Genomic DNA, 22,361 nt, shown 5'->3' with positions numbered 1-22,361 from the left:
TCCGCGGTGGGCTGGCGACCCCAAAAGCAGCCGTCATGCAGTAGAAATGCTATGCTGATCCGGAGCGGACCCCTCGGTCACCGGATCAGCAGCAGCTGTTTGGCCACTCCGGTGCTATTTTCACCTCTTGGGATAAAATGATGTGCACGCCGTGCGCCGCGTCTCCCCGCGCCCGCCACTCGGACGTCAGGCAGCCAGGAGGATGAAGTCCCCGGGCAGCGAGCTCACCTCCGAACAGGACGGGAAGTCCACCGGCGGCGAGGAGGAGCCGGCAACCAGGCGGAGGAAACGGCGCAGGCGCGGCAGGGGGGGCGGCAGCAAGCAGCGGCAGGCGGCCAACGCGCGGGAGCGGGACAGGACGCAGGGCGTGAACACGGCCTTCACGGCGCTGCGCACCCTCATCCCCACCGAGCCCGCCGACCGGAAGCTCTCCAAGGTGGAGACGCTGCGTCTGGCCTGCAGTTACATCGCCCACCTGGCCAACGTCTTGCTGCTGGAGGCGGAGGCGGAGGCGGAGGGGCAGCCGTGCCTCCGCCATCACGCCATCGTGCAAAGCTCCGCCCAGCCGCTGCGGCCCATCTGCACCTTCTGCCTGAGCGACCAGAGGAAACAGGTGAGTGACCTTTGACCTCTCGTCGTCATCACGCCGGCGCTTCCTCGGCCTCAAAGTGTCAATCAGGATCTGTCCAGTTGAACACCAAAATAGTAAATAAGAATTATTTTTGGGCCAATTAAATACCTTTTTGACCACTTGTAGCAAAATGAAGCCACTTGGAGATTCACATTTTATTTAACAATAATAAACAGGCTAAAATCAATTCAATCTGCAAATAAACAAATTATTTATTAAATATTATTATACTTATTGCTGCAACTAAATACATATTTGTTACAGATTATATTTATTTCTGCAACTAAATAGATTTATTTAATATTATATTTAATGCTGCAACTAAATAAATTATTCATCAAAGATGATATTTATTGCTGCAACTAAATAGATTATTTATTAAATATATTTATTGCTGCAACTAAATAATTATTTATTAAATATATTTATTTCTGCAACTAAATCAATTTACTAAATAGATATTTGTTAGAGATTATATTTATTTTTGCAACTAAATAGATTTATTTAATATTATATTTAATGTTGCAACTAAATAGATTTATTTAAAATATATTTATTTCTGCAACTAAATAAATTTACTAAATAGATATTTGTTAGATTATATTTATTTTTGCAACTAAATAGATTTATTTAATATTATATTTAATGTTGCAACTAAATAGATTTATTTAATATTATATTTAATGTTGCAACTAAATAGATTATTTATTATATATTATATTTATTTCTTGCACTAAATAGATTTACTAAATATATTTATTGCTGCAACTAAATAGATTATTTATTAAATATATTTTATTGCTGCAAATAAATAGATTTATTAAATATATTTATTTCTGCAACTAAATATATTTACTAAATATATTTATTGCTGCAACTAAATAGATTATTTATTAAATATTACATTTATTGTTGCAACTAAATAGATTTATTAAAGATTATATTTATTGCTGGAACTAGATTATGTATTAAATATTGTTATATTTATTGCTACAACTAAATATAGCATTTATTAAAGATATTTATTGCTGCAACTAAATATTCTTTATTAAAGATTATATTTATTGCCGCAACTAAATAGATTATTTATTAAATATTGTATTTATTTCTGCAACTTAATAAATGTTTAAAATATATTTATTGCTGCAACTAAATGTATTATTTATTAAATATATTTATTGCTGCAACTAATAGAATTATTAAATATTTTATTTTTTGCTGCAACTAAATGTACTATTTATTAGTGATTATATTTATTGCTGCAACTAAATAGTTTATTTATTAAAGATTATACTTATGGCTGCAACTAAATATATTATTTATTAAATATTGTTATATTTGTTGCTGCAAATAAATATATATTTATTAAAGATTATATTTATTGCTGCAACTAAATATATTATTTATTAAAGATGAAATGTATTGCTGCAGCTAAATAGATTATTAGTTTAATATATTTATTTCTTCAACTAATAGAATTATTAAATATTTTATTTTTTGCTGCAACTAAATGTATTATTTATTAAAGATTATATTTATTGTTGCAATTAAATAGTTTATTTATTAAAGATTATATTTATGGCTGCAACTAAATAGATTATTAAAGATTATATGTTTTGCTGCAACTAAATAGATTACTCATTAAACATATTTATTGCTGCAACTAAATAGATTATTTATTAAATATATTTATTTATTAGTCTATTTAGTTATTATGAACATCCCGCTTTATGTACTTGAAAACCACACACAAAAAATAATGTTAACACTTTAGTATGGGGAACATCCATCCATCTATAGTCTTCTGCTTATCCGAGGTCGGGTCGCGGGGGCAGCAGCCTAAACAGGGAAGCCCAGACTTCCCTGCTTTCGTCCAGCTCTTCCCGGGGGATCTCAAGGTGTTCCCAGGCCAGCCAGGAGACATAGTCTTCCCAACGTGTCCTGGGTCTTCCCCGTGGCCTCCTACCAGTTGGACGTGCCCTAAACACCTCCCTAGGGAGGCGTTCGGGTGGCATCCTGACCAGATGCCCGAACCACCTCATCTGGCTCCTCTCCATGTGGGAACATATTCACCATTAATTAGTTGCTTATTAAAGTAACAAAGACACACTATATTGCCAAAAGTATTTGGCCACCTGGCTTGAAGTGGCAGCCAATGGAATTGTCCAAAATGTTTTGGTATCCTGGAGCATTCAAAGTTCCTTTCACTGGAACTAAGGGGTCAAGCCCAACTCCTGAAAAAAAACAACCCCACACCATAATTCCTCCTCCACCAAATTTCACACCCATCAATGCAGTCCGAAATGTAGCGTTCTCCTGGCAACCTCCAAACCCAGACTGGTCCCTCAGATTGCCAGATGGAATAGCGTGATTCCTCGGTCCAGAGAAGGCGTCTCCACCGCTCTAGAGTCCAGTGGCGACGTGCTTTATACCACTGCATCCCAGACTCTGCATTGGACTTGGTGATGTATGGCTTAGATGCAGCTGCTCGGCCATGGAAACCCACTCTGCGTACTGTACGTGGGCTAATTAGAAGGTCACATGCAGTTTGGAACTCTGTAGCAACTGACTGTGCAGAAAGTCTTTGCACTATGCGCCTTAGCATCCATCCGCTGACCCCTCTCTGTCAGTTTTACATGGCCTACCACTTAGTGGCTGAGTTGCTGTTGTTCCCAAACTCTTCACTTTTCTTATAATTAAGTTGACTTTGGAAATTTACTGACTGGATTTGTTGCAATCCTTTGACAGTTTCACGCTGGAAATCACTGAGAGCGGCCCATTCTTTTTACAAATGTCTGTAGAAACAGTCTCCATGCCTAAGTGCTTGATTATATACACCAGGCTTTGTGATCAGGACACCTGATTCTCATCATTTGGATGGGTGGCCAAATACTTTTGCAAATATAGAGTTATTTGGACACTAGGCCAACATATTAGGGTTATGGTTAGGGTTACTAATAAGCAATAATTCCGAGGTTATTGAGGGAAGACTCTTAGTTAATGACTGACTGGTTGCATAATAAGGCATTAATAAGTACTTAACTAATTAAGAGCCAATATGTTACTAATTTGCATGTTAATAAGCAACTAATTAATTGGTGAACATGTATTCCCTATAATAAAGTGTTACCAAACTATTTCCTCTTGAAGTTTCTGAATATCCCCCAGTGATCAATAAAGTACTTCTATTTTATTCTAAGTTTCATGTAAAAACATTTTTAAAATAGCTGCACTTTTTTCAAGCGAGGCATGTTTTTTTTTCATTAAACAATTCCAGACTAAGTTGTTGTTATCCCTCTTTGTGGGGACATTGTTGATTGTGATGTCATGTACGGACTTACTTTGTGGACGCCGTCTGCTCCACACGCTGTAAGTTTTTGCAGTCGTCCAGCATTCCGTTTGTTTACTTTGTAGCCAGTTCAGTTTTGCTTTTATTTTAGCATAGCCATCCCTATGCTTCATTTCCTATTTCGTTTTTGGTTTAAGTGTTACATACCTTTTTACCTGCACTCTGCCTCCCGCTGTGATCTGCATATTGGGATCACAACAAACCACATTCCGACGGAGTATTACGTGGTTACTCTGTCGAGCTCTACACAGCAAAGACACTAAGTAACGGAACATTATGATTTGCAAAAAATATGTTTTGGACCAATTAGATGAGGTTGCATAATTTCCCACGGTACACTAGTGTGCCACGGCACCGTGGTTGAAAAACACTGCACTCGGGAGTGAGGTGTCGCATAATATTAGGTCTGTAGTGACGTTTTCTTTGACTTCAGAAGCATATTTTCCAGGAAATTCGGGGAAAACAGGCTTTAAGACAGCTGTGTTTGCAGCTTCTTTCTCAGCAATATTCAATTATTTTGTAATTTTTTTGCCAAATGTCACCAATGAAGAGTGTCAGGGTCACTTGGATTTTGTTTTTTTACATTTGAAATTATTCACCATGCTTAAGTAAATCAAATTTGTGTAAAGACATGATCAGCAAAAATGTGCAGTAACTACACAAATGTACCATGAAACTTATTTTATTACCAAAAGTATCAGAAAAGCCACAAAAAACAAATGCAGTTAATCCATCACACAATTTTGTCCGATTTCCATACTTGCCAACCTTGAGAATTCCGATTTTGGGAGGTGGGGGGCGTGGTTAAGAGGGGAGGGGCATATTTACAGCTAGAATTCACCAAGTCAAGTATTTCATATATATATATATATATATATATATATAAAAAAGAAATACTTGAATTTCAGTGTTCATTTATTTACACATATACACACATAACACTCATCTACTCATTGAGTTAAGGGTTGAATTGTCCATCCTTGTTCTATTCTGTCACTATTTTTCCAACCATATGTAGATGGCAGTATTGTCCTGTTTAAGAGTGTCACAACATTGCTGTTTACGGCAGACAAACTGCTTTACGGTAGACGAAAACGTGACTGCTGTTGTTGTGTGTTGTTACCACACTGGGAGGACGTTAATGAACCTGCCTAACAATAAACCCACATAAGAAAAACCAAGAACTCGCCCTCGATCATTCTACAGTTATAACGCCATTTGGCAGACACGCTGTTTATATTGTGGGAAAGCGGACGTGAAAACAGGCTGTCCTCACTCAGGTCCACATGGAGCTGGAGGGGGCGTGGCCTCCAGCTGCGCCTAAATTTCGGTTGAAAATTTGGCCCGGGAAGTTTTCGGGAGAGGCGCTGGATTTCGTGAGTCCATTCATCCATCCATTTCCTACCGCTTATTCCCTTTTGGGGTTGCTGGCGCCTATCTCAGCTGCAATCGGGCGGATGGCGGGGTACACCCTAATTTCATGAGTCTCCCGGAAAATCCGGGAGGGTTGGCAAGTACGGAATGCAATTTTAGAAGCCTATTATGTGGCCGTAGAAACAAAAATACTCCTATTGGGGTTAGCTGATGCAAAAATACCCCAAAAATGTCAACTCAGCTGTAATAATCGCAGCTGCCAAGTTAAAGCACGCCATTGAAACCTTTTATTTTTGCATGCTGTCACTTGATTAGGTACAAACCTTCCAATGAAAGACATACACTGGCACCTCTCTTGTTTTATATTAACACACTTTCTGGAAAATAATTATTAAATGCAGAAAACGACGCAGATGAGAAGTGAAATTGGTAACATTTAACGTCTTACCTTTTTTATTCAAACTTTTGTTTGCAAAATGGAGCGATGAAAGGCTAGCACTCGCAACTTTATTTGGCTCGACGGTGGCTTATTCTGCACTCATTCTGTCTAAAGGAGCAGCCTGGGATAGTCTGAGTACTATTCTGAGGAATTTTACAGTAATATTCAGCTAGTTTGTTACAGAAGGTGCAATGTTTGGCTGTACTAGAACCGGAAATGTACACTAAAACTTGGGGGAAATATTTTTTGACGAGAAAAATCTGAGGTGCCAAAGCACTTGTTTTTTGTCCATCTCAAAAGGAAATAGATTAGCAGACATCAGCATATGAAAGAAAATGAGTTTTTGCTAGAGCAGTGTTTTTCAACCACTGTGCCGCGGCACACTAGTGTGCCTGCCGTGGGAAATTATGCAACCTCACCTAATTGGTCCCAAAAAAATGTATTCGCAAATCAATTATAATCTGCAAATATTGTGCCGTTACTTAGCGCCTTTGCTGTGCAACCACGTAATACTCCATGTCAGTAGGTGGCAGCATTGCTTTGTAAAAGTCAGAATGTGTCGGGTGAGATGAGGATGGTTTGTTGTGATCCCAATAGGCAGAGCGCAGGTAAAAAGGTATAACGCTTAAACTGACAACGAAGCTTAGGAATGGCGATGCAAAACAAAAGAAAAATTGAACTGGCTACAAAGTAAACTGAATGCTGGACGACAGCAAAAACTTACGGCGTCCACAAAGTACATCCATACATGACATGACAATAAAAGTCCACACAAAGGATAGCAACAACTTAAATAGTCTTGATTACTGTGTAACCACGTAATACTCCATGTCAGTAGGTGGCAGCATTGCTTTGTAAAAGTCAGAATGTGTCGGGTGAGATGAGGATGGTTTGTTGTGATCCCAATAGGCAGAGTGCAGGTAAAAAGGTATAACGCTTAAACTGACAACGAAGCTTAAGGATGGCGATGCAAAACAAAAAACTGAACTGGCTACAAAGTAAACAGAATGCTGGACGACAGCAAAAACTTACAGCGTCCACAATGTAAATCCATACATGACATGACAATAAAAGTCCACACAAAGGATAGCAACAACTTAAATATTCTTGATTGCTAACACATGGCACTCAAAGGAAGACATGAAACTGCTACAGGAAAAAACCAACAAAACAGGAAGGGCCACCAAAATAACAGCCCAAGACAAAAACTAAAACACTACACAGGAAAACAACAACAAGCTCAAAATAAGGCACGACGACTCGATGGAATTTTTAAATGAAAAAAAACGTGCCTTGCCTAAAAAAAGTGGAAAAACTCAGCTAGAAAACACTTTTTGGATACGTAGGCCTCATTTGTAAGGAATTTGGGCCATTGCATGTTCTAATGCTGTTTAAAATCTGTCAAAATTGTTGTGGGCTTTTCGGTTGTGCATATTCTCACACAAATTAAGAAAAGGCTTTTTTGTTTTCCTCAGCAGCTCAGAGACGGCGGAAAGCGGAAGACTTAAGTGAAAGCTTCGGACCCCCACGGAGTCATCGCACATGTTTGTTTACATTTGTACATATTTGAATATTTATTCTTAGCGTAGAAGTAACAGAGAATTAGCACTGCGAAGCACTGTCTGTTTACATTGGTGTGCTGCTCAACCAACCTGTTTTGCTTGAGATGCAATCTGAGCCGTTGTGTAAGGTTGCACTATTTTGGTCCCACTAATTACGCTTCCCCCCCCCCCCCCCATAAAAGCAGCTCCCAAGTGGCCACTGATGTGTCACATGACTTGGATCCAATATTTTTTTTTGCACAGTTGCTTTCAAATGCACATACAAGTGAGGTTTTTTGTGTTTGTAAGGACTACAGATGTAAGCCTCGCAGGAAATGTTGCACTACCTCAACCGTGTATACCTCCACATCAAATGTGTAACATGACTGCATTGTACGGTTCTTTTACTTTTGCACACAAATGTCCTAAAATAAATATTTTTGTACCATGAATTAGTGTCGTTATTCAAGGAAATGGCTATAACTCTAAAGGCTTAGTGGCCACATGCGTGGACGGCAGCTTTTAGCTCTAATTTCCAAAATTGTGTACACTACTGAATTGGGGCCTTATGGCCACTTATGTGGACACTTATACTGCCATCTGGTGGTGTCAGAAGAGTATAAAATACAATGGAATTTGAAAAAAAAAAAAAAAAGGGTAAAAATAAAAATGTGCATGTCACTACACATTAAGTACACGTTTGTGTACTTATGGACTAAGTGCATCATATAGCAAAGGGAGATTAAAAAACGCATGTAAACAAACAGCTTGAGCCTTAAGAGGTTCAAATGTTTACCATGACTGTAAAATAAATGGTACCGTTGTATCTAAAATTGTGTATTTTGTCAATTATGATCAAATACAAGCGGAAACATTTTAATAATATTTATTCAATAAAAAAGTCAATTGGTTTACATCAGATTAAAGAAAGTAGAAACCAATAATCTGTTCACTGGCGAGGCTTTCTACCGGGCGGGGGCATGTCTGAATGGACTAAACCACGACACGCAAAACCGATTCTCCCAAAAGTCAAAAAAGGTAAGCGGAGCTTAAAATGAGCTTGGAACTTAAAGTGAAGGGTGTGAGAAAAATAGTTTAAAAAAAGAACTTTGGCAAAAAATTGAAGGAGTGTGTTGGCCTCGGGGACTGTTGTGAAGTCCTTGGTGCAGAAAGGAGCGAGCGGAGGCCACAAGATCACACGGAATGTTTGCTGTCCAAATTAGAGGGCGCTCCAAGAGCAAGAACTGAAGATGACAGCTGGTTACAAAAGAAAGACTAAACCCCTTAAAAAAAAAAAAAGTCAAATGACATGTGCCGGTGGTGTGGGTGGGGGAACTATCTGGAGGTAGAGAAATCAGAAGGGCAACACTCTACTGCTTCTGTTTCCAATGATTTCTGAAAAAATAATAATTGTGGGGGGTGGGGAGGGAGACGCTCTCATCTGGCAATCAGTTTTTAGTCTGCTTCCTCTTCGTCGGATTCAGACTCTGCAGAGGAAAAGTTCAACATTTGAGTCCCTTGTAACTACCGTATTTTTCAGACAATAGGTCGCAGTTTTTTCATAGTTTGGCCGGGGGTGCGACATCTACTCTGGAGCGACTTATGTGAGAAATTAACACATTATCGTAAAATATCAAATAATATTATTTATCTCATTCGCCGAAGAAAAATGTCAGCAATGGTCACACACACGTCAACAAATAAAAATTCGGCAGGGGAGGGTCATGGCAGAAGTGCATTGTGGGTCATGGAATGCTAACTGCTATATGCTACTGCCGTAGCTTTTAAAATGGATCATTTCATCGTTGGCGGTAACTTATAAAAACTGAGAAGGGCTGAACAAAAATGGCACCGGAAAGGAAATCATGTACTGCAGATTACAAACTGGACGTAGTGAAATATGCAGCAGAAAACAAAAAGAGGAAGCGGCGCATACCTTTGGAGTTGGCAGAGTTGTTTAGAAGCGACATCGAGGAAGAAGATTTTATGGGATTTATGGATGAGTGACAGATTGTTTGGTAAACATATAGAATGTTCTATATGTTATAGTTATTTGAATGACTCTCACCATAATATGCTACGTTAACATAGCAGGCACCTTCTCAGTTGGTTATTTTTTTCCCCTTGGCCTCATTCTGGACCCCCACTCCAGGGCCCAGGCTAAGACCGATTTTTTTTTTTATTTTAATCGTCTATTCTTTTCTCCCACCCCCCCCCCCTTGTTTACCTGTATGTCATCTTTTTTGTAAGAGGCGCTGGAAGCGATCCTGTTCTGTCTCCCTGTAATGTTTGTCTGATCTTGAATGGGATTGTGCTGAAAATTGTAATTTTCCTGAAGGAACTCTCCTGACGGAATAAATTAAGTACTATCTAATCTAATCTAATCTATTTATGCCTCATATAAGGTACACTTCTTCAGCCTGTTGTTCACTATTCTTTATTTATTTTGAATTGCCTTTCAGATGTCTATTCTTGGTGTTGAGTTTTATCCAATAAATTTAACCCAAAACTGCAACTTATGTTTTTTTCCTTCTTTATTATGCATTTTCGGCCTGAGCGACGTATAATCTGAAAAATACGGTAAACCCTGCATTTAAGATCTTTCAATTTCATGATTTCAGTAGTCATTTGCTTTCTTACCTTCCTCTGCGTTCTTCAACCACTCGACAAACTTTTTCATCTGCTCAAGGAAGACACTCTTCCCCTTGGCAAGGTGGGCTTCCGTATACCACTTCAGTATGGCCTCTTCGCCCAACACGTCCGCTGGGGTGGAAAAGTAAGCCAAAAAGTTGTAGCTGCGACGCCAAGTGTAACGCAGAGGCGGTGTGTACGCTGCAGACCTTTATAGAGGAGCACCACAATCTTCTGAAAGGCCCTCATGAAGTGGATGTTGTCATAGCAGTACTCCTGGATCTTCAGCAACAGGCTGAGCTCAGAATGATCCTGGGAGGTGAAGGCTTTCAGCAGCGGGCTGTATTGCTGCCAAAGAGAACACGGCATCACCGCAGATGAACAGACACAAGGTCCAAAGAGGCCGGCGGGCATAGCAAACCTTCAAGTGTTTGATGGCTTGTTCGGTCACCAGCTCTTCCTTCTTGTTCCACTCCACAGAGCTCATCACGCAGGTCCAGATGATGCCGATCATGCCTTGTTCAGAGAGGTTGGCCTTTTTCATCTCCTCCTTGGTGAAGGCAATGATCTGTGGTTGCAGGAGATGCTTGATTTACTTTATTCCAAAGCAGAACCAGGAATTGGAGACTTCATTAAGTACACTCAGAAACCTACTCAATGGCCTAGTGCAGGGGTAGGGAACCTGTGGCTCTTTTGATGACTGCCCCTGGCTCTCAGATAAATCTTAGCTGACATTGCTTAACACGCTACGTAATGAATAATTCCGCTGGTAATCACAGTGTCAAAAATAACGTTCAAAATATAAAACATTCTCATGCATTTTAATCCATCCATGCAGTTTCTACCGCACCTGTTCAAGAAGTCGCATTAATGGTAAGAAGTATTTTATTTATTGTTGGTTAGCTTCAGAAAGATAATGTTATTAAAAAGAATAAGAGACTTATTATACTCTAAAAATGTTGGTATTACTTAAAAATGCACGCATTTAGTTGTATTCAGTCTTAAAAAAATGTCTCTCACTGAAATACTTTTTAAAATATTTGGCTTGTATGGCTCTCTCAGCCAAAAAGGTTCCCGACCCCTGGCCTAGTGGTTGGAGTGTCCGTCCTGAGTTCGGTAGGTTGTGAGTTCAAACCCCAGCAGTCATACCAAAGACTATAAAAACCGGGACCCATTACCTCCCTGCCTGGGGGGTTGAATCACCAAAAACGATTCCCAGGCCCGGCCGCTGCCCCCCTCACCTCCCAGGGGGTGATCAAGGGTGATGAGTCTAATGCAGAGAATAATTTTGCCACACCTCGTGTGTGTGTGTGACAAACATCGGTAGTTTAACTTTACTGTACACACTGCGGTCGCATATTTAGTATGTGAAGGAAGTGTAGTACGGACATGTAGAGGTGGAAATCTTTGAGCACCTCATGAGTCGATTAAAAATCAATCGATGCTTCTTTAATGGATGTATATTGAGGCGGTTTTCCATTTCCTTTTACTAAATAAGTGTTTAGCCCCTGGGATTTCTAAAAACAGTGCATTTGTAATAAACATTTTAAATTCATTCCCATCGCATTTACAAAACTGATGGAAATGTGTGCAAAACTGGAAGATAAGTGCCCTAAAATAAAGGAGCTGGTGGAATCTCTGTGAGGCCTCTTGCTGCTGTCAGACACATTTTAGAACCGCCTGCATGACTTAATTTACAATAAATACATTGATTATTGACGTGTACTAATCTCTCTCTAGGTCGTCCTCAGACAAGCCTTCCATCGTTGCTTCCAGTCATCCCCATTCTCCATACATTTGGCCAGTTCCTTGGTACTCTGAGCTCCTTCATCCTTCTTAAGTATGTCCATGTATGTTTGTGCGGGACGTCCTCTTGACCGATGCCCATGTGTTGGTTCCCACAGCACCATTTTGCTGGCTGGCAGCTCCTGATGACTTTGGCACTGTCCTGCTAGTCTCATTCTCCTTACAGCAATCTTCTCGCTCACCCTTGCTATTCCCTTGTAGAAGATTCTGTTGGTTACGTGCGCACTTTTGTTGATGTTAAGCACCGCACGCAGCATCCTGGTGTAGCAACCAGTGTACTAATCCATTTTATAATAGTCCATGTCCAAATTGTGATGCATCTAAAAATCGATTATTTCTCCCTCCACTGTCATGTATCAATTACTGCCATACACATGCCTGATTCGCTGCTTGTCCCTTTTTAATTGTGAATTGCAACTGCTGGAGCCTATATCAGCTGCATTCGGGCGGGGGGGTGTACACCCTGGACAAGTCACCACCTCATCGCAGTGCCAACTCAGATAGACAACATTCACACACTAGGGCCAAATTAGTTTTGCCCATCAACCTATCCCCAGGAGGGAACCCACACAGTCACGGGGAGAACATGCAAACTACACACAGAAAGATCCTGAGCGCAGGATCGAACCCAGGACCTTCGCATTGTGAGTCAGACGCACTAACTCCTCCACCACAGTGCTGCCTACGAGTTCAAACCCCGGCCGAGTCATACCAAAGACTATAAAAATGGGACCCGTTACCTCCCTGCTTGGCACTCAGCATCAAGTGTTGGAATTGGTTCCCAGGCACGGCACCGATGCTACCCACTGCTCCTCTCACCTCCCAGGGGGTGATCAAGGGTGATGGGTCAAATGCAGAGGATAATTTTGCCACACCGAGTGTACTTTAACTTAAGTCTATCCCCTTCTATGTAGTCACAATGGTCGTGAGAGAGTGCAGTTGGGATCAGTTTCTGCACACATCACTTGGAACATGAGAGTACAACATCCAGATACGGACAATCCATTTCTTCGACTAAGGATTTTCATCGTCAAATCTGATGTGTTGTATTTTGCCAATAGTTGACAAATTGATGAGTCAAACTAAACTGCAGCATCTGATACATTTGTCCGATTCCTCAAATAGTTTGGCCCTAAACAAACTTCCTACAAACCATGGAAAGACCATAATCTGACCGCGTTCGTTTTTTTTACAAAGTCAGACTAACACACCTGAATTATGCGATTGAAACCCAGACAGCTCGAGTGGGTGCGTGCCACCGGAGGGAATCAAGCATGCGCCAGTCTCAACGTGCGGAATATAACCCGGAAGCAGATACCATTTAATAAAAACATAACCTTTGTAATGAAGGAGAGACTGGTTGATTCTCAATTTAAAAATAGAACATTTCGAAGTGAATACATTGGAGGGAAAAACAGATAAGAAGTCGGCAAAGGAAATGTAAAATTGTGTCTTAATTTTGGACTCCCAAACCAAATACAAACGAGAGGAAAGTGAATGAAGCAAGTTTAATAAAGGCAAATTATACAACTTACACAAACCTCTTCACGCTGCATTTGTGCACTCCAAACTGATCAACTATAAGTCTGTATTGCACAAACTGGCAAGATAGTCCAGAACAATAGCAACCATCATCTGGAACAATATCAGCCAGGGCAAGAACAATCTTTTCCTTTGGATTTAAAACTCCTATCAATCCACAGAAGCATTATGAATGAACTCTTGAGACATTCTCAAGTTTTGTTTCCATGATTCTCCGTCCAAAAAAACTCTCCTGCCGGTCTTTCTTTGCTTCGGACCTACATCCGGTCCGAGACCTTCTTGGTAGTAGCGTCATGTTTGTAACGCAATATAAGATCATTTATTTATGCTGTCTGCTATTTAACATCAGCATAGCCATTAGAGATGTACTTTTCCTAATATGTGCCAACATTACAGCACACATCACGCACAGCAGAGCTAAACTGTTGATTTGTAAAGAGCCACAGATGCCTGGTGTGATGTCATGGATCAACCAGAAAAGCAATAATAATCTGTGCTAAGAGGAAATAAGCGCCCTCCAGTGTACGGGAGAGGTATAACAAAGAGTTGCATAACAGAATGTGCATGGCCACTGGGACTTCACACATAAGTGTAAAAATACAAGATATTTTAGAAATCAAGACTACTTTAGTGCATGGAAACAGTGACTGATACAGCTGCTGTGTCCATTGACTGAAGTGCCAAACTGTATCAGGAAGCACTTTCGGCTCATGAGTGACAAAAAGTATGAAATTCCAAAGTATGGCATCATTTTGATAAGGCACCAAAACCATTAAAAGTTCATATTTTCTGTTTACAATTGGGCTCATTGACCAGAGTTGCGCCCTTCATATTCCTTTCGGCAGTTACTGGTTAAAAACATACCCAATAACCAGGGGTGTAACGGTACGTGTATTTGTATTGAACCGTTTCAGTACGGGGTTTTTATTTTGGTACGGGGGTGCACCGAACAAGATTCTAAGCTAGTCTTAACAAGCTGCTTTGCTTCTTCTGCCTCTGTTTCAGCACCCAGCATTGTCCCACCCACAAAACCATCTGATTGGTTCCATATATAGCGGCAACAACCAATCAGCAGTGCGTATTCAGAGCGGTAACAGCCAATCAGCTGTGCGTATTCAGAGCGCATGTAGTAAATGCTTCAGCTTCGAGCAGATAGATGTTTAGCAGGTGAGCATAAGGCAGCGTACTCTCCCCAAATAATAATAAACACCTCCCAGTCAACTACTATTAACATCACTATGAGCCCGTTGACTTTCTAGAAACTTAAACCGCAGTTCAGCTCGCTCGCAGTTCTGGCTTGAGGTGAAGGTTGATTAGCGTTTAGCGTAACATTAGCTCATTTTGCGGTGTGTGTGTGTTCTACGGACAGAAAAGCTTTGAATGGAAGGGTCCCTGCTATCACATGTTGATAAAAATATAACATTTACATAATAAAAATCAAGTACAGGCTTCCCAAATGCTGTGATAAATTAAGCATGATGAGTTGACTTGAAACTGTTTAATGTTGGATTTTTTATATGTAGAAGAAAAGTTTTGTCATTTTATTTAATCTGAGCAACAATTTGAGGCAGTTTAATGTTGATTAACATGGGCAGAATTATTATAAGTGTTCCCAATGTTAAAAGGATAAAGACATTGTTTACAAATTTGGTAAATTAATAACCTAAAAATGTATAATTTTGTTGATTTCTTACTCTACCAAAAATGAACATAACCGTGACCTCTAAACCGAGGTACGTACCGAACCAAAATTTTTGTGTACTGTTACACGCCTACCAATAACATTCTATTCATTTTATTTGCCGGTCAAATGTAATGAACTTATCCAGTAGCTGGTGAAACCACTATGAAACAATAACAGTTTGGTGCACTGTCTATACAGGTTGTGAGTTTTCCATTAACAAACTGAGGAAATATTTAACCAACACTATACAACTACTTGCATAATATTTTTTGGATGCTAGCAAGATCACAGCTAATGAGAATCACAAAAAACAAACGGATCCAATTTGTGAATTTCCATTTCAAAAAAGGAGCATTACTGGAAGAAACAAACATGGTAATAATTGCATATTTTAGTTAGAGACCTTGGATCAGCCTCGCCGGTCAGCTTCTGTGATTCGACTGAGGGTGATAGTCGAATCAGACTCCTCTGAATTGAAGCGTCAGAATTGTCGGCTAATCTAAAACACCCCTACACTGCATTTTGACGTAATTCTCTGTCAACGCACTAATGCACTAAAAAAGCTAAGGACACGTATAAAAGTGTGCCAATCGAGACAGCTTTTTTCTCCAATATCCATTTCCTCACCTCCTTGAGTGGGTCTCCGCGGGACATCTGCTCTTGGAGCTCCTTCTGCAGCTCTTTGCGGGCGCCAATGGACTGCTGGTTGCGAGCAAAGTCGGACAGCTCCTTCAGCCCAGCGTCTGTGAAGTACTTAGAAAAATGCTCGCAGCTCCGTTTGTTGGCAGGAAAGAGTTCCTGCAAAGTACAGCAGCGTCAGCAAAAGCAGAAAAGAAAACCATGCCTCACTAACGCTTTTCATACCATCAGTCGGTTGTCCATGCCCACTTTGCGGAGACTTCCAGCGACTGAGTTGATGTCTCTCTCATTGATCCAAGACTTGAACAGCTTGACAGCAAAAGCCGCAGACACTCCTGGGCGTGAGATATGGTGTAAGTGTGATTTCAAACAGTCTGATCAAAAACAGCTCATTTAAACCTCACCCTCTTTGACAAGATTCTCATTGAAGAGGCTGCTGAGGATGGAGGCCGATATGTTTCCGTTGGCTAACAGAATACCGGTAAGCATGGCCAGCTTGTTGCGCTCAGACTCAGTGAACCCTTTTAGGAACAGCAGCAACTATACACAAAGAATAAAAATGACAGTCGTACTGATTGTAAAAAAACAACTCTGGTTGTGGCACCTCACTCAAGGCAAAATAGAGAACACATTCGACACATAGTCACTGCACCTACAGGAAGTGAAAATTGAAAACGAGTTGGTCCCTCACATCTTAATATATTTAATTAAATCAGAAAGTTCTGTTTAGTCATCTAAGACACTTAAAAATGCATGAATGGAAGAAAACGTAATAATTATCGCCCATTATCATTATGTCTGGCAAAAGTCACGAGAATCCGTGCAAGCAAATGCAAGTTACGGTTATGTTGAAATGTAGATGTTAGTCACCCACTCCAAAGGAAGACACCATAAAAAAACAAAAACGCTCACCTTCTTGATCTCCTCTTCAAATCCCTTCTCCAGGTACTTGTAACGTCTGATCAGCTTGTTAAAAACCTGATGAGACATTCAGAGATTATTTCCAGTAGGGGACGACGGACAGGAGTTAATGTTTACAAGTCATTGGCCGCACTTCCAGTCTACCTGAGCATAAGCTTGCATTGTCTCCAGGTCTTCTTGTGCCGTAAAGAGGCAAAACTCTGTGCGGGTCAGGTCATCGGAGAGAGTCCCACCTGGGGCTGCATCGAGGAAGCAAGTATTAGAAATTAAGATACAACAATCAGTTCAATAGTGACAAGAAAACAAAACACAATTTACCCAACATTCCACCGGCCACCAGGATGTCAAAGAGTGTCTCTGCATAGCGGCGGTAGTCAAGCTTGGCGCCAGAGGCATCAAGGAACTTCGCAACTGCCTCCAAGTCAGAGCCAGTTTGATTCAAGCCTTGTACGATACTTTCTTGAAACTGAGTAGGGTCAAATCTCTCCTTTTCATCTGTTGGAAACATGTGCATTTGTTAGGACATTAGAGCGACAAAAATACCATTAACCAAAGTCAATTGAAGCACCAACCTCTTTTTCTAGTTTTGAAACGCTGGCCTGTTAGCGTTGGCTTTTGCTGCTTCTGATTATTCATAAAAGACACCTAGAAGAAGATTTAATGGTTTAAGAAGGATGAGTACACACAACCTGGAAAAAAAAAACAGCATCAACTGGGAACAAACTAACCTCAATTAACAATGGCTAACAAAGACAAGGCAATTCAAGCGGCTACAGGTGTTGTTGTTGTTGATTACATTGTCTATACTGGCAGTGAGTCTTCTATTAAACTTAGGCAATATTTACCCATCACTAGTGAACTACTTGCTAAACATTTTTTGGATGCCAGCAAGATCACAGCTTATGAGAATCACTAAAAATGAACCGATCCGATTTGTGACTTTCCATTTAAAAAAAATGAACATTACTAGAAACAAACATGGCAATTATTGCAAATTTTAATTAGGGACCTTGAATCGGCCTCGCCGGTTGGCTTCTGTGATTCGACAATGAGGGTGATAGTCGAATCAGACTTCTCTGAATCGAAGCGTCAGAATAGTGGGCTATCCCAATACACCCCTATACTGCATTTTGACGTAATCCTCTGTCCATGCACTTAAAATGCTAAGGACAAGTATGAAAGTATGCCAATCGAGGCAGCCTTTTTCTCCAATATACATTGCCTCACCTCCTTGAGTGGGTCTCCGCTTCTTATCAAAGCATCGGGAGAACGGTTTCTTTAAAAAAAAAATATCCCTAGAGGATTATATACTGTATTCAAAATGAAATACTTCTCTAAACCGGACTTTTAGACCAAATTAATGTGATCATGGAGGATAGCTATTGCTGCTTCAAATACAGAAAGGTAAGTTGCACTAACAGTACTTGATTTATTTTGTTAAAAGCAAATGGGACTAAAAAGTATTAAGTTCTCAAATACTTTTTGGACCCATTTATCATATCATAATATCATTATGATAACGTTTTACTCCCTTCTTTTTTCCAGTTACTCTAATGTGCAAGCTAAATCAACAGTGATTAGGGATGCACATATGAATGATAGAAAAAAAAAAAAAGGATACCAATATATCGCGGTTTGTCTGTGCGATATAGAAAATGACTATATCGTGATATTCGAGTATACGTGAGCTGCGGGCATTACATGACAGGCTCTCCTTGCTCTTTCGTGTCTCTCCTTCTCACAGACAAGCGCACTTTCTTACATACGTCACATACTGTCACGTCAAACGTCACATATGTATACGCCCTCGCCCAGCAGAGAGCTAGCAGCATGGGTAACGATAGCTGTGATGCTAGCGGAACCATACGAGTGGTAATACGAGAGAAAGAAGGTGCGAATGAAGGAAGAATTAATTCCCAAGAATAACAGCGGGGGGGTCCATCATCTGGTGGTGGTTTGGCTTCTAGTGGGAATATGTCGAAAAGACAACCGAAAATTGTCAAGTGTTGCTATTAAAAGTAGCATTCCTGCTAATATGTAGCATCATTTGAAAAGTCACCTGCTAGAGAATGAATAGAATTTCAAAACGTCCGTAGCAACCAACCACATAGCGAAGCACGAATACTATTTGATTTCCTATTATGCAGCTCATTTTTATTTGACACTTCAAATGTCTCCGACAATCTTGCACGTCCTGTTTTGGAAATGACATGAATGTTTGTGCCACTGCTTAATAACTGTTTAATAAATACTGTTTCGGTCAGTTGACTTAGTTGTGATTTCATTCTCTGCATGAAAGTTTAAAAGTAGCATATATTAATGCAGTATGAAGAATGTTTTAATGTAGACACATATAATCATCATACTGCTGAGATTATATGCATCAAGTGTCCATTTAAAGCAGGGGGCGGCAGCCTTTACCACTCAAAAAGCCATTTTGACCCGTTTTACAAAATAAAGAAAACAATGGGAGCCACAAAACTCTTTTGAAATTTAAAATGAAATAGCACAAAGCAAACCAGGGGTCTGGTCTTGATAAGATAATTTATGGTTAGTGCGGCCCACAAGTTTTATATGAATGCCGCTTGACAGCATTACACTTGCCAACTCTCCCAAATTTTCCGGGAGGTGTTCCCCCAGGTAACAATAATAAAGGCGTGCTATGAAGGCACTGCCTTTGACGCCTTCTACAACATGTACAAACGGCTTGCCAGCCCAGTAACATGTTGTATGTGGCTTCCACAGATACACGTACTCGACTGCGAGGTATTGTTGTTCAACAGCCATACAGGTCACACTGAAGGTTGTGATATAAACAACTTTAACACTCTTACTAATATGCGCCGCACTGTGAACCCACACCAAACAATGACAAACATTTCGGGAGAACATCGTCACTGTAACACAACAAACAGAACAGAACAAATACCCAGAACCCCCCCTCCGTGCGTCGGTTGAGGTGGGCGGGGTTTGGTGCTAGCGGGGGTGTATAATGAAGCCAGGAATAGTTAGGGATGTATGGGATTCTGGGTATTTGTTCTGTTCTGTTTATGTTGTGTTACTGTGAGGATGTTCTCCTGAAATGTGTTTTCATTCTTTTTTGGTGTGGGTTCACAGTGTGGCGCATATTAGTAAGAGTGTTAAAGTTGTTTATATCACAACCTTCAGTGTAACCTGTATGGCTGTTGACCAAGTTAGCCTTGTAATCTCGTACGTGTGATGACAAGCAGCGAAATTCATGTGTCCGGCCGGCACGCAGATAGCATAGTGTAAAAGCGGGCATGATGACATGTTGTATTGGACGTTAAAAGTGTAGCCATCACAGCATGCCCTCAATAGTGTAATCCGGGTGAAAATTGGAGAACGTTAGCCTCGGCTGATTTCCGGAAGAGGCACCAAATCCACATCAGAGTGGCCAAAGAGCCGCGGGTTGCCGACCCTGATTTAAAGCCAAGGTAAATTATCTAGATATATATATTGTGTATTGCGATACGGCCTAAAAATATTCCATCCACCTTCTTCTGCTTATCCGAGGTCGGGTCGCGGGGGCAGCAGCCTAAGCAGGGAAGCCCAGACTTCCCTCTCCCCAGCCACTTCGTCTATCTCTTCCCGGGGTATCCCGAGGCGTTCCCAGGCCAGACGGGAGACATAGTCTTCCCAATGTGTCCTGGGTCTTCCCCGTGGCCTCCTACCGGTTGGACATGCCCTAAACACCTCCCTAGGGAGTCGTTCGGGTGGCATCCTGACCAGATGCCCGAACCACCGCATCTGGCTCCTCTCCATGTGGAGGAGCAGCGGCTTTACTTTTGTTTCAGCTGGTTCTGTCTTCAATGACTATTTGATTGAAAATGACTTGACTATATGACTATGAGTTCCTCCCGGATGACAGAGCTTCTCACCCTATCTCTAAGGGAGAGCCCCGCCACACGGCGGAGGGAACTCATTTCGGCCGCTTGTACCCGTGATCTTATCCTTTCGGTTATGACCCAAAACTCCTGACCATAGGTGAGGATGGGAACGTAGATCGACCGGTAAATTGAGACCTTTGCCTTCCGCCTCAGCTCCTTCTTCACCACAACGGATCGGTACAAATAAATGGGTTGTACTTGTATAGCGCTTTTCTACCTTTAAGGTACTCAAAGCGCTTTGAAACTAGTTCCACATTTACCCATTCACACACACATTCACACACTGATGGAGGGAGCTGCCATGCTAACCAGCACCCATCAGGAACAAGGGACGTGACAGGGTTGGTACTAGGTGGGTATTGAACCTGGGACCCTCGGGTAACACACGGCCACTCTCCCACTGCGCCACGTCCGCATTACTGAAGACGCTGCACCGATCCGCCCGTCGATCTCACGATCCACTCTTCCCTCACTCGTGAACAAGAATCCAAGGTACTTGAACTCCTCCACTTGGGGCAGGGTCTCCTCCCCAACCCGGAGGTGGCACTCCACCCTTTTCCGGGCGAGAACCATGGACAAGGACTTGGAGGTGCTGGTTCTCATCCGAGTCGCTTCACACTCTGCTGCGAGAGCTGAAGATCCCGGCCAGATGAAGCCATCAGGACCACATCATCCGCAAAAAGCAGAGACCTAATCCTGCGGCCACCAAACCGGAACCTCTTAACGCCTTGAAATTCTGTATATAAAAGTTATGAACAGAATCTAAAAATACTTAAAAATATCGCGGTATTTAAAAAAGGCCATATCGCCCAGCCCGACGAGAAATATATCGTGTATCGCGATACGGCCTGAAATATCGAGATATCAGAAAAAGGCCTGCCCTAATACAAACTCCTCAAGTATATATATATTTATATACATATTTATATATATATTCCTCACCTGGTGTTTAGATCCCCGCACGTCACAGATTGCAGGCTTTAGCCGACTAGACGCCTGCTAGCATTAGCTCCCCGAGGCCCTCACCATGCGCTGGGCTAGCACGGGTTAGTTAGCACGGCCCTCCCGACAAACTTGCTTAATATTCGACACAGAAAGCCTCGTTAATGAGTGTAACACAGCGGTGGTGAAGGGGGGTTTTTTACGGCGGAAAACCCCGGCGACGTGTCATCTAATACCAGCCCAGCGGCGACGTCCAGAAGTTGGGCTAATTTAGCTGTCGAGCCCTCGAACGTCGCCCATGACGGCCACACTGACAACGACGTTTGACGCCAGGCGGTGGCGTGTTTTCACGGTCTTTAATGGGCGATGAGGTGGCACACACGGACAAGGTGATCAGAGAGTCGAACACTCACCGATATGAATGCAGATAAAAAAGCGGTTATGAACCAGAGGAATCCAACGCAGCGTCGCGAGTGTGTGCGGCCCCAAACAAAAAGACTTTCCCGTCAGTCCTTGCGCATGCTCCGCCCTCTGCGCGCGCTCCTTATAAGGGCAGCTTCCGTTTGACCACAGAACAATACCGTCTTCTTCTTCTCTTGTTTAATGGCAAGCAACCGTCTGGTGCGCATTTGCGCCACCTACTGAAATGGAGTGTGGACCGAAGGTGTAACTCCTACTCCAGGGGTGTCCAAACTTTATCCACTGAGGGCCGCACACTGAAAAATCAAAGCTAGCAGGGGTAATTTTCATATTTTTTATTTTAAAAAACAATACAATATATGTATATACATTTCGGCCTCTACTCAGGCTTGATCTCAGGGACCCCAAAGGGTTTTGGTCAAAATAATATTAAAAATGTGTCATTATTCAGTATTATTATTTTTTTAAATTATTATTCAAGTTTTAAATATCTAGATCAACATTAGGTCTATCCGTCAATATAGTAATTTTAAA

The 22,361-nt window shown here is 41.3% G+C and overlaps 2 protein-coding genes across 5 annotated transcripts; one reads left to right on the top strand and one right to left on the bottom strand.

Annotated features, from left to right (window-relative positions):
• The first annotated feature begins 14 nt into the window (after positions 1–14).
• si:ch211-246m6.4 (transcription factor 15) lies at positions 15–11,819 on the top strand. Of its 3 annotated transcripts, none has more exons than XM_061889855.1 (2): positions 15–613; positions 11,706–11,819. In XM_061889855.1, the coding sequence occupies exons 1-2, from the start codon at positions 203–205 to the stop codon at positions 11,784–11,786; spliced, it is 492 nt and encodes a 163-aa protein (XP_061745839.1). In that variant the 5' UTR covers positions 15–202; the 3' UTR covers positions 11,787–11,819. The 3 variants fall into 3 exon arrangements, with proteins under 3 accessions (XP_061745839.1, XP_061745841.1, XP_061745840.1); XM_061889857.1 differs by lacking the exon at positions 11,706–11,819 and adding an exon at positions 7,272–8,768; XM_061889856.1 differs by lacking the exon at positions 11,706–11,819 and adding an exon at positions 7,269–8,768.
• On the bottom strand, positions 8,205–21,975 carry bzw1a (basic leucine zipper and W2 domains 1a). 2 transcript variants are annotated; one of them, XM_061889853.1, is made up of 12 exons: positions 21,821–21,975; positions 17,130–17,202; positions 16,876–17,052; positions 16,702–16,796; positions 16,549–16,614; positions 16,041–16,176; positions 15,862–15,971; positions 15,625–15,795; positions 10,387–10,533; positions 10,175–10,313; positions 9,975–10,097; positions 8,205–8,821 (listed from the first exon to the last, which is right to left on the bottom strand). In XM_061889853.1, the coding sequence occupies exons 2-12, from the start codon at positions 17,191–17,193 to the stop codon at positions 8,790–8,792; spliced, it is 1,260 nt and encodes a 419-aa protein (XP_061745837.1). In that variant the 5' UTR covers positions 17,194–17,202; positions 21,821–21,975; the 3' UTR covers positions 8,205–8,789. The 2 variants fall into 2 exon arrangements, with proteins under 2 accessions (XP_061745837.1, XP_061745838.1); XM_061889854.1 differs by lacking the exons at positions 17,130–17,202; positions 21,821–21,975 and having other exon boundaries at positions 16,791–16,796; positions 16,876–16,953.
• Positions 21,976–22,361: the final 386 nt, after the last annotated feature.

Source organism: Nerophis ophidion, linkage group LG27 (assembly GCF_033978795.1).
Source record: "Nerophis ophidion isolate RoL-2023_Sa linkage group LG27, RoL_Noph_v1.0, whole genome shotgun sequence".
Lineage (NCBI taxonomy): Eukaryota > Metazoa > Chordata > Actinopteri > Syngnathiformes > Syngnathidae > Nerophis > Nerophis ophidion.
The sequence above is the reverse complement of the archived record's forward strand: the minus strand, read 5'-3'. Positions and strand labels throughout refer to the sequence as shown.

Bases quoted from the DNA above. Each gene is read 5' to 3' on its own strand.
- si:ch211-246m6.4 (XM_061889855.1), top strand. From the start codon at position 203: ATGAAGTCCCCGGGCAGCGAGCTCACCTCCGAACAGGACGGGAAGTCC. The intron at 614-11,705 runs GTGAGTGACCTT...ATCTCTCTCTAG, and splicing joins TGAGCGACCAGAGGAAACAG to GTCGTCCTCAGACAAGCCTT.
- bzw1a (XM_061889853.1), bottom strand. From the start codon at position 17,193: ATGAATAATCAGAAGCAGCAAAAGCCAACGCTAACAGGCCAGCGTTTC. The intron at 10,534-15,624 runs GTGAGGAAATGG...CTGCAACCACAG, and splicing joins GCGGAGACCCACTCAAGGAG to ATCATTGCCTTCACCAAGGA. The intron at 10,098-10,174 runs GTCTGCAGCGTA...TTTCCACCCCAG, and splicing joins TGTGGTGCTCCTCTATAAAG to CGGACGTGTTGGGCGAAGAG.